We start from the raw sequence: 12,505 nt of genomic DNA, 5'->3' as shown, positions 1-12,505 counted from the left end.
CTCCCAAACCTAACAAACCAATTACTAAATGGGCAAGGGAACTAAAGACGGATTTCTCAGATGAAGAAATAAAAATGGCAAAGAAACACATGAGGAAATGTTCATCATCCCTGGTGGTGAAGGAAATGCAAATAAAGACAACCCTGAGATACCACTTTACCCCAGTCAGAATGTCCCACATCCACAAATCAGCCAACGACAAATGCTGGAGGGGATGTGGAGAAAGAGGAACCCTATTACACTGCTGGTGGGAATGTACACTTATACAACCACTTTGGAAAGCAGTCTGGAGGGTCCTTAGAAAGCTAAAGATGGACCTCCCTTAAGACCCAGTCATACCCTTCTAGGCATCTACCCTGAACAACAGGAACCAATATACAAGGACACGTGCACCTCCATGTTTATTGCAGCACTGTTCACAATAGCTAGGATATGGAAACAACCCAGATGCCCCACCACAGATGAATGGATCCAAAAATCGTGGTATCTATACACAATGGAATATTATGCAGCCATTAGAAATGACAAAATAATGGCATTTGCAGGGAAATGGATGGAGCTAGAAGGAATCATGTTGAGCGAGGTAAGCCAAGAGCAAAGAGACAAAAGGTACATGGTCTCCCTGATAAGTGGATGCTAAATCCAAAATGTTAGGTGATACGACAAAATTAACAGGACTTAAGAAACAAACAACTTCCACTCATCTGGTCGAACCACTACTAAATATCCCCATGCTGCTGTATATGTGTACACTGTTATATGTTATAGACTGTGATAGACAATTTGCTCCAGGAAAGTTAGAATGAACTTGTGACTTTAAATGAGCATCATTATTCCACAATATTGTGAAATTTGGGAAATTATGTAATCACTTAATCACAATTAAAAAAAAAAAAAAAGAACCTCGGGGAAGGTAGGGAGGGAAGGGATAATAGGAGGAAAACAATGGAGGGGGTAACAATGCTCAATAGGAAGTGTACTCATTACCTTGCTCATGTAACTGTAACCCTCTGTATAGTATCTTTACAATAAAAAAAATTTAAAAAAAGAAAGATGAAAGAGAGGAAGAGGAAAGACATAACAAATACTTACCTTGTGCATACTTTCAAATCTACATGATTGACATCTTGATTATCTTTTACATCCACATCTAAATCAAAGGCTTCTTGGTTTTGAATAGATCTCTTTCTTCTAAATGACTCAGAATCTTTCACATTGTACATAACATTGAGCTGCAGAAAATACAAAATTAGTCTAAGTAATAAGTTATTAGCAAGAACATGTCATCATTGTGCATTCTAAATGTTAGGTAAAGCCCGATGCTAGGGGTTCACACCTGTAATGCCAGTTACTCAGGAGGTTGAAATGTATTACCATTGGAAGCCAACCCAGGCAGAAAAACCCTAGAGACTCTTTTTATTTTTTTGGAGGGGGGGGGGTCCAGTCATGGGGCCTGAACTCTGGGCCTGGGTGCTGTCCCTCAGCTATTCAGCTCAAGGCTAGCACTCTACCACTTGAGCCACAGCACCACTTTCCAACTTTTTTCTTTTTGCTTATGTGATGCTGAGGAATCGAATCCAGGGCCTCATGCATGCAAGGCAAGCGCTCTACCACTGAGCCACCTTCCCAGCCCCATCCTTGAGACTCTTATCTCCAATGGATAGTAAAAAGCTGAAAGTGGAAATGTGGCTCAAGTTATAGAGCACCAGCCTCAAGAAAAAAAGTTAAAGGAGAGTGCCCTGAGTTCAAGATGCAGTTCCAGTACAAAATTAACTTAAAAATAAAATAGTAAACCATATTACAACACTGTAATAACAATAAAATATTTTGAAATAAATAATAAGAGCTACATGTTAGGTAAATTGTTTTATGACAAACCCAACTAAATTTGTATACCTCAGGCCAGGTGTCAGTGGCTCATGTCTGTAATCCTAGCTACTCAAGAGGCTGTAATATGAGGATCACAGTTCAAAGCCAGCCCAGGCAGAAAAGTCTGGGAGACTCTTATCTCTAATTAACTACCAAAAAGCATTGTGAAATAGCATTGTGGCTCAAAGTGCTACTTTACTAGCCTTGAACAAAAAAACTCAAAGCCAGTGTCCAAGCCTTGAGTGGGTCAAGGCCCAGGACTAGGAGAAAAAAAAATTCTACTCATCAAACAAGGGGAAAAATTTGTCTTGTTGACTAAAAAATCTTTTATTAACTGATGCTTTTTATTTTCTTCTTTTCTTTTTTTTTTTTTTTTTTTGTCAGTCATGGGGCCTGAACTCTGGGCCTGGGCGGTGTCCCTCAGCTCTTCAGCTCAAGGCTAGCGCTCTACCACTTGAGCCACAGCGACACTGCCAGTTTTTTCTGTTTATGTGGTGCTGAGAAATTGAACCGAGGGCCTCATGCATGCAAGATAAGCACTCTACCCCACCTTCCCAGCCTAAAAGATGCTCTTCTAAAAGTTGATTTAAAATTATTTATAGCTGGAAGAAAATACTAGGCAATGTTCCATAATATGACAGAGGCTATGAATGACACCCACCCGATACTGCATCCTCAAGGGATGGGAAAAAATCACTTGAATGAATTGAGAGAAAAGAATGCCAACTCCAGGAAACATACACTAATTGCTCATCTCTAAGCTCTTCATCCCACTGCAGCAGCTGCTCATAAACAGAACCTCCTCAAACACTCCTAGTAGCAGAAGTAAAAGGGATTTGGGGTGGAATGAGGGCCAGGATGTTTCTCAAAAGGACCCTAAATCAGAAGTTTAGGAATGGATTCAAAATGTCCTAGAATGTCTACATTCCAAGATGGAACTGAATCCATTTAAATGTCTTACCACATCACATAATTGGAAACAAAGTTCATAAAGCTAGATATTGGGCTGGGAAGGTGGCTGTGGCTCAAGTGGTAGAGCGCTAGCCTTGAGCTGAAGAGCTGAGGGACAGCGCCCAGGCCCAGAGTTCAGGCCCCATGACCGGACCCAAAAAAAAATAAAAATAAAAAAATAAAGCTAGATATTGCTCTATAACATTGTGTCTACACACACACCTTGGAAGTACACATCAAGAATCCTTCTTAGATTTGCATACTTTAAAAAAATATATCAGCTTGGGCTGGGAAGGTGGCTCAGTGGTAGAGTTCTTGTCTTGCATGCATGAGGCCCTGGGTTCAATTCCTCAGCACCACATAAGCAGAAAAAGCCAGAATTGGCGCTCTGGCTCAAGTGGTAGAGCACTAGCCTTGAGCTGAAGAGCTTGGTGCCAGGTGCAGTGGCTTACACTGCAATCCTAACTACTCAGGAGGCTGAGATGTGTGGATCATGGTTCAAAGCCAGCCTAGGCAGGAAAATCCATGAAATTTTTATTTCCAATTAACTACCAAAAAGCCAGAAATGGTGCTGTGGTACAAGTAGCACTAGCCCTGAGGGAAAAAAACGTCATGGACAGTGAGTTCAAGCCAGCTCTAAGTTGAAGCCACAGGACTGGCATGTACGCGCGCGCGCACACACACACACACACACACACACACACACACACACACACACACACACACACACACATACACACACACACAAATTATCTTTTTATAGCTATATTATATTGTAGCCATTCTAGTACTTTCTCAGTAAATGTTTCAGGGTTTACCACCCAAGCACATAATCACTGTTGGCTTTATCATGTATTCATGTTTTCCTTATCATGAATTCTTTATCAGGTTTTCAGTAATGTCTTTAAAGTCTCCACCATACTCATGGCAATCTGTATAGTAATTATTCCAGTTAGTATTTTTCTATTTCCATTTTACTGTAGTTCCTACTGTGCCTTAAAAGGTAAATTTCCTTATTTTATTTTATTGTAAAAATGCTGTACAGAGGGGTTGCAGTTACATGAGTAAGGTGATGAGTACATTTCTTATCTAGCATTGTTACCCCCTCCTTTGTTGTTCTCCCACTATCCCTTCCCTCCCCAGCTCCCTCACTCCCCCATGCCCCGAAGCTGTAAAGTTCATTTCTAACATAGTGTCTTTGGGTAACCTTGTTGCAATGGGTCATCGGTGTCCTTGTTTCAGCATTTTGTTATTCCCCTTCCCCTCCACAAATTAGATAAATGCATACACAAGATGCAGGGTACCAAAATCAAATACAGTGACAACAGGGGATATACCATAAGGGGAAGAACATACAAAGGAAACAAAAAAAAATCACATAGTACATTAAGAACAACAACAAAGAAAGACCTCTTGTGTCCATATCTTGGGGTTCCTTTCACTTAGCATCATCTTATATTGTCATATAGACATAGCTTTTGAGCTTTTGATCAAGAAAATGTGGTGTGTAGGTGTATGTGTGTGTGTGTGGTGTGTGTGTGTGTTTGTGTGTGTGTGTGTGTGTGTGTGTGTGTGTGTGTGTGAGTTCTATGCTGCCATCAGAAAGAATGACACTGCCCCATTTGTTAAGAAATGGAAAGACTTGGAAAAAAATCATATCAAGTGAAGTAAGCCACACCCAAAGAAATATAGGTCCCATGGTTTCCCTCATTTGCAATAATCAGTATGCATATAGGATAATTTTATCGGATGAGCAGAAAAGCTTATAAGGTATGTTTCTTTGTATTTCTTTCCTGTGCCAGACATTGAAATAATCAAATTCCGGCTGTTGTGTTTACTATTATGCACAATTTACATTAAAAACACATTTCCTAATGTGGTATATATACACAATGGAATTCTATGCCTCCATCAGAAAGAATGACATTGCCCCATTTGTTAGGAAATGGAAAAACTTGGAAAAAATTATATTAAGTGAAGTAAGCCAGGCCCAAAGAAACATAGGTCCCATGGTTTCCCTTATTTGCAATATCTAGTATATGTATGAGTCAAGCGGAAAAGGTCAGATAATGTGAGGTCAGGAAAATGAACCCTTAGATATGTATTTTAATGTTTTTTTTCTTTCATGCATGTGTTTCTAACGCATTTATAAGATTATCTCTTTGTTGCTTTGTATGTCCCTCCCCCACAGTATAACCCCTGCTTTCACTATATTTGATGTCAGTATAACTTGTGGAGGAGATGGGGAAAAACCAGTTGTTTAAGGATACAGGTGGACCTGTTGCAACAATGAGAAGTACAAGTTGTCATGTCCAAAATGAGCTTTACAACGTCGGTGGGGGGGGGGGGGGAGGAGAAGGATTGGGATTGGGGGGGAGGGGGGAGGGGGGAGGCTGGGAAGGGATGTGAAGGGTAAACCAAAGGAGGAGGGTGCAATGCTTGGTAAGAAATGTACGCATTATCCTGCCCATGTAATTGTAACCCCTCTGTACAGTATGTTCACAAATAAAATAAAATTAAATTTAAAAAAAACACATTTCCTATCTTTAAGACAATAACATGATATCATGCTGACTTTTATGTTCTTAGATGTATATTAAGAATTTATACATAAAATATCTGGGTTTTTTTCACCAGGTCATAGTACAAACTCTACCAACATTATAATGTTAGAACTACATCACACACAAAATGAAGGTGGGAATTTTCAACTATTCACTTGAATCATACTGGAAGATTTTAACTGTTCCTCATACACATGTATAAATAACAAGATAATGAAACCCATTAAAAGTTGTTTAGTGGGCTGGGAAGGCAGCTCAGTGGTAGATTGCTTGCCTTGCATGCATGAGGCCCTGGATTTGACTCCTCAGCACCACATAAGCAGAAAAAGCCAGAAGTGGCACTGTGGCTCAAGTGGTAGAGCATTAGCCTTGAGCTGAAGAGCTGAGGGACAGTGCCCAGGCCCAGAGTTCAAGCCCCACGACTGACAAAAAAAAAAAAAAAAGTTGTTCAGCAACAGATAAGGGAATGGAGTGCTAGTGCCTGTAATTCTAGCTACAGGAGACTGAGATCTGAGGATTGAGGATCAAAACCAGCCTGGCCAGACAAATTCAAGTGATTTTTTTTTTTATCTCCAATTAACCAGCAAGAAGGCAGAAGCTGAGGTGTGGCTTAAGTGGAAGAGCATCAGTCTTGAGCAAAAAAGCTAAGTAAGAGCACAAGGTCTTGAGTTCAAGCTCAGGTACTGTTACATAAAAAAGAAAGAAAGAAAGAAAGACAGGAAGGAAGGAAGGAAGGAAGGAAGGAAGGAGGGAAGGAAGGAAGGAAGGAAGGAAGGGAGGGAGGGAGGGAGGGAGGGAGGGAGGGAGGGAGGGAGAGAGGGAGGGAGGGAGGGAGGATAAAAAGGAAGGAAGAAAAAAGATTCATAAAGAGAATAAATTTGATCAAAGTGTACTATATGCTTGTACAGAAAAACTACAATTAAACCTCTTTGAACACATATAGTTGCTGCCTACTCACCAACTGATAACATCTTTCATACTTTTATAAAAAGTATGAAAGTACATGTTGCCTATTTCCACACATAAATCATTAAAACTTTATACATATTATCTAAGTTGAAGATTTAGCAGTGCCCTAAAACAAAGAATTATTAAGTTATATTTAACTGAAAAAATAAACATTATTAAAATAAATAAATAAACATTTTTACATACCTGACAAACAGCAAATCCAAAACCATTTGCAGAAATATTGACCATAGTTGGTTGTACCACATCAAGCTGCACACAAGTGGGAGAAAAAGAAAGTCAGTGAGGCCCATTCCCCATATCTAGAGCATTCCAGGTCGCCCCCAAAAAAGCAATACCCTGCAAAGAAAATGGAAGCCACCTGTGGAGCATGCTAGAAGAAAGGAAAGAGGAAGGAATGGAGAGAAGGAAGAGAGGAAAAGGGGAGGGAGTAAGAAGGGAAGAAGGGAGGGAGGAAGACAGGGAGAGAAAGAGGGAAAGAGAAAAGAAGGGAGGGAAGGAGGGAGGGAGGAAGGAAGGAAGAAAGGAAAGAAGGAAGGAAGGAAGAAAGGAAGGAAGGAAGGAAGGAGAAGGAGGGAAGGAAGGAAGGAAGGAGAGGGAGGGAAGGAAGGAAGAGGATGGAGGGAGGAAGGAGGGAGGAAGGAGGGAGGGAGGAGGGAGGGAGGAAAAAGGGAGAAAGGCACAGAGAGAGAAGAAAGAAAGAAAGAAAGAAAGAAAGGAGGAAAAAGAGAGGGAGGGAGGGAGAAGGAAGGAAGGAAGGAAGGAAGGAAGGAAGGAAGGAAGGAAAGGAGGAAGGGAGGGAAGGAGGAAGGGAGGGAAGGAAGGAGGGAGGGAGGAAAAAGGGAGAAAGGGAAGGAGAGAGAAGAAAGAAGGAAAGAAAGAAAGAAAGAAAGAAAGAAAGAAAGAAAGAAAGAAAGAAAGAAAGAGAAAAGAGAATGAGAAGAAAGGAAGGAAAAAGGGAGGGAGGAGAAAGGAGGGAGGGAGAGAAGAAGGAAGGAAGGAAGGAAGGAAGGAAGGAAGAAAGAAAGAAAGAAAGAAAGAAAGAGAGGGAGGGATGGAGGGAGGGAGGGAGGGACTGTCAATTCATCCAAGAGAACCTGGCTCCACTGTTGATAGTAACAGTGTTAGTATTAATTACTGTGGACATTAATAGTAATGGTCTCTTGGCCTGTGCTCTCATGTGAACAATGGAGATACATGCTTATCTAGAGCTGGTTGAGAAGTAAATGCAGTCTCCTATGTAAAGCCCCCTAACAAGGCCACGGGAGGAACTTTCCCCATTTTCTCCTCTGCCACCAGTCTCCAGCATTCCCACCCCCTGTCTTTCCTGAGACGAGCAAGCTTAACCAAAGGAGGCTGTCCCTCGCCCCCCCACCCCCCCACCGCCCACCGCCATCTCTCCTCAGGGATCTGGGAACAAGTCTTTACTGACATTCAAACAGCAGAAACAAAGCAGAATTCAGGGATACAGAAGCATCTACAGGGGATCGAACATAACCACTCTGGTTCCCACCTCTGCTGTCTGCAGGAGGAAGCGGTTGTGTCCTGTGATCCGGAAATTCACTGGGCTTGGCAAGCTAGGCCCAGTCACTGACACTTGGATATTTGTCATTTCTACATTGGTTAGGGCTGCAAATTCAGACAGAGCTTTTAAGGCCACAATGGTATCCTGTTGAGAGTAGAAAAGGAATGGTGCATCAAAGTACAACTCAAAGTCTCTGAAGAATACAGTTAGTAATGTTTAAGAGCCCTACTGTGCATCCACCCATCCGTCCATCCCTCTCTGAGAAAAGGAGACTTCCCAACTCATCTCAGAATGTCTTGGTTCAGAGCACAGATGAGGCTCAGAGCACCTTTGCCGTGTGAAAATCTTAAATCAGTTACCACAAATGCAAGACAGCTAAAACTAATTTATTCCCTTTAACTATCAGGTATTAAATTCATATGAGAAAAACCTAAGTAGCTGAAACCTTTGACTCGAGTTCGTAAACTTTTAGGAAGTAGAGGTATGGCTCAAGAGGGTGAGCATCAGCCTCAAGTAAGAGTGCAAGGCCAGAGTTCAAGACCCGGTACTGACACACAAACACACAAAAAGTTATGAAACTTTTAAATGAAATATTCTTATGAAGTCACAAAAGGCAACCGTATACTTCACAAGTACATAGGTATGTATATAGTATCTTCAAATATATAAATACGTGTTATAATTTTTTATATTTTGTATTTTATATTTCTTATACAAATATTCTGCACTTATATATAATCGTATTATAAATATTTATATATTATATAATATAAAAATATTTTCTATACAATGTAATATACAATATTGTATATGCATTTATATTTAATATATAATATATATTATGAATTCTGTCTTCTGTAGGGAAAAGCTACCATCTCTCACCTGTGTAGACACAAATCCCCCCAGGCTGTTTCTTTGCCGGCTCAGCCACTTCATGACTGGGATTCCATCGGAGACCTGGGACTGCAGGAAATGTGAAAGTAGAGCATAGGCCGAAACTTCAATATCCCGAGAGCGAGGCTGCCAGGACTCAGAAAGTGCAGATGCAGATGATGTCCAGAACTGCATGTCTCCTGACAGAGAAAAGCAGCTGTGGTCAACGACCAAAAAAAATGACATTTTCTACCAAGGAGGGTTCCTACAGGGTCCAAGTCCTGCTTGACTAGCATATAAAAAATTACACATATATACTACACTAGTATATAGGTATATATGCACACATGTGTGCGCGTGCCCACACACACACACATACATACACGGTGCGGTTGTTACTTTTAATCTATCACAACTTAACAGATTTTCACCTTTTTCCTATTGCCTGTATCTGAGAATGTTTTCGCTGAAATAGACTTCCCAAGAGAAATTCCATTTGTTTGGCTCAAAACTAAATAGCTATGAATCAAAGAAAGAACATAATATATTCCAAAAAATATATATACATCACTGATCCCTTTAGGATGCATGGGAGCGAATCTGATTCTGAGAATCTACCATTAACCAGCTCTCACATTCTGGGAAAGTGCGCTCTCGCTTGCGCTCTCGCTTGCGCTCTCTCTCTCTCTCTCTCTCCCTGCCACCCTCTCCCTCACCCTCTCTCTCTCCTTTTCATTTCTGAAAATGATTTTGGTTTTTTTTTTTTTTTTTTTTTGGTCGGTCATGGGCTTGAACTCTGGGCCTGGGCGCTGTCCCTCAGCTCTTCAGCTCAAGGTTAGCACTCTACCACTTGAACCACAGCACCACTTCTGGCTTTTTCTGCTTATGTGGTGCTGAGAAATCAAACCCAGGGCTTCCTGCATTCAAGGCAAGCACTCTACCACTGAGCCAACTTCCCAGCCCCATCTGAAAATGTTTAAAGTTCAAAATTCAGGTCCCCCCACAAAAAAAATGAAGGACTGCAGCCAACTCAACAACCTTCCTAGAAATAATCCTGCCCTAATCCCCAGAAGACCATTCTTCCTGTTGTCTCTCCCTTCTCTCCACAATCACTTCCTAAGGCTGATTCTATCAAGGAACTGTGCTCATTACCACACAGCCAAGCAGAGGAGAAGAAATACCATGGACCACTTCAGCCCCTGCATGACCAGTATCCAGGCTTCAACACTGAACTAGGCACTAAGGGCCAACCTAATTATTAATATTACCATAATACCTTTTACCATAATCTCTGATCTCTAGTTGCATTCTGTAGCTATTCCCTCTTGAAGGGATAGAAGGTTTGAATCAGTGAACATTATCCAAAGTTATTTGGGTCCACCAACCTCACTCCTCACCACACATGCATACACACACACACACACACACACACACACATACACACATGTGCACACTTGAGATTCCTGACAATCTTACAGTGACCCTTTCTGTCACATGCCTATGTTTTCTATCTCTTTGTAGCCCTAAATTAGTCCCCATTTAAATTTTGTTTTCTTTTCCTTTTGTCTTGTTAGTTTATCTTGGAGAGGTAAGGGGGCACAGAAAAGGTGGAACAAAGTGTGAATAAATACAGCAATGGTACTCACGAGACACTGTGGAAAAGTAAGTGTACATCTTGTGGATAGGGAAGGGAAGGAAAAACTGGGAGAGAACAAGGAAAGGGGAGACATGGCTCAAAAAGAAATGTATTCTTTTACTTGACTCATATAACTGTAACCCCTCTGTACATTACCTCAACAATAAAAAATACATAAAAATAAATTGTCAATAAAATTATACAGAAATAAACTATATAAAACCCTAGCTGGGTGTTAGTGGCTCACATCTGTAATCCTAGCTACTGATGAGGTTGAGATCTGAGGATCATGGTTCAAAACCAGCACAAACAGAAAAGTCCACAGTACTCTTATCTCCCATTAGCCACCAGAAGTAGAGTTATGGCTCAAGTGGCAGAGCTTAGACTTGAGTGAAAAATCTAAGGGACAATGCCTAGGTCGTCTGGTATCAAAGGAAGAAGAAAAAAGGAGGAGGAAGGGGAGGAGGAGTAAGGAGGAGGGGGGAGGAGGAGGAAGAAGAGGAAGAAGAGGAAGAAGAGGAGGAGGAGGAGGAGACTGAGAAGGAGAAGGAAGAGGAGGAAGAAAAATAGAAGGAAGATACTGAGAAGAAGGAGAAAGAGAAGGAAGAGGAAGAAAGAAAAGAAGAAGAAAAGAAGAACAAGAAGGGGAAGAGGAGAAGGTAGAAGAGGAAGAAGGGAGAGGAGGAGGAGGAGAAAGAGAAGGAGGAAGAAGAGGAAGAGGAGGAAGAACAGGAGGAAGAGGAGACTGAGAAGAAGAAGGAGGAGGAAGAAGAGAAGAACAAGAAGAAGAGGAGGAAGAAGAAGAGGGGAAGGGAGAAGAGGAGGAGGGAGGGAGAGGAGACGGAGGAGGAAGAGAAATACATGGACATATGCACCCCACTTACTAGCAGGACATTTTGATATTTGCATTCCGATCCCATTTTTTGAGGTGAGCTCTATACCCTACCCTCCTCTAATTATCCTGACTGGGATTCTTCCCACTTTACAAGGAGAGAAACTGAAAGTGATAAGGATAGGTTGTAGAATCAACAGGTGATTCTACAGAACCCATTATCTCTTTTGCAATTTATTTTATCAACTTTTAAATGATCTTTAAGTACTTGCTCAAAGGAGTTTCAGTTTGACACATCAGTCTGTGAGTACACTGCATTTGATTGCTGTCACTCCTTCCATCCTTCTCCCCCTTCTCTCTCAACCCCACCCCTCACCCAAGTTTGGAATCCAAGGTCTTAAGGAATACACCAAGCTGTCAAATCAGAAACGATACCAGAAGCTCAAAGTGCAACCACTTCCCAATAGACCATACATAAAACAAGACACCTAAGCCCTAAAATCCTATCCCAGGGAGACTACAGGCATTATAACCAGGCCCATCCCGACTTCCTCATTTCATTTTCCATCTCATCCATATCAGGACTACAAACTTTTCTCACATGTGACAATGCCAAGCAATCAAACAGCCTGCGTCAGGCCGCACGCATTACCTTCTCTCTCTGCACGACGAGTCAGCGTGGACAGCGCTTCCTTGGCCATAGGGCTTCCCACCAATGACAGTGCATGAGTTATAAGAGCCAGAGTGTAATTGTCGGAAATTCCTCTATTGAACTCAGACTCTAAAAACTTGACGGAGTCTTGTACATCAATATTAGGCTTGAAAGAAAAAAAAGATATTCTTTTACTATTCACAATATTCTGTTACCACATATCAAAACAAACAAAAAGTACACTGAGCCAAGCACCAGTGGCTCACACCTGTAATCCTAGCTACTTAAGAGGCTGAGATATGAAGATCACAGTTCTAAGTCAGCCTGGGCAGTAAAGTCCTTGAGACTCTTATCTCCAAGTAAGCATCAAAAAAACCAGAAGTGGAGGTGTACCTCAAGTAGTAGAGCACCAACCTTAAGTTTAAAAAGCTAAAGAACGGCACTCAGGCTCTGAGTTCAGTTTCAGTACAAGGACAGAAAAAGAAAAATACACTGAAATATTTATTCAAAACACAATTCCAAGCCAGGTGCAGGATTACAGGTCCTGTAATCCTAGCTACTCAGGAGGCTGAGATCTGAGGATTGAAGTTCAAAGCCAGCTTGGGGAATGAAATTCTGTAAGACTCTTAACTCC

At 41.4% G+C, this 12,505-nt stretch overlaps 1 protein-coding gene across 1 annotated transcript in view; it reads right to left on the bottom strand.

Moving 5' to 3' along the window:
* The window catches only part of Cd109 (CD109 molecule), a 114,486-nt gene that overhangs the window by 11,164 nt on the left and 90,817 nt on the right, over window positions 1-12,505 (bottom strand). The window contains exons 27-31 of the mRNA XM_070012171.1: window positions 11,872-12,037; window positions 8,761-8,951; window positions 7,867-8,022; window positions 6,540-6,605; window positions 1,093-1,232 (exon numbers count right to left, since the gene is read on the bottom strand). Of these exons, the coding sequence (XP_069868272.1) occupies window positions 1,093-1,232; window positions 6,540-6,605; window positions 7,867-8,022; window positions 8,761-8,951; window positions 11,872-12,037 (719 nt within the window). The remainder of the gene's footprint in view (window positions 1-1,092; window positions 1,233-6,539; window positions 6,606-7,866; window positions 8,023-8,760; window positions 8,952-11,871; window positions 12,038-12,505) is intronic.

This window comes from Dipodomys merriami, unplaced genomic scaffold (genome assembly GCF_024711535.1).
Source record: "Dipodomys merriami isolate MVZ:Mamm:240054 unplaced genomic scaffold, mDipMer1.0.p SCAF_89, whole genome shotgun sequence".
Lineage (NCBI taxonomy): Eukaryota > Metazoa > Chordata > Mammalia > Rodentia > Heteromyidae > Dipodomys > Dipodomys merriami.
The sequence above is the reverse complement of the archived record's forward strand: the minus strand, read 5'-3'. Positions and strand labels throughout refer to the sequence as shown.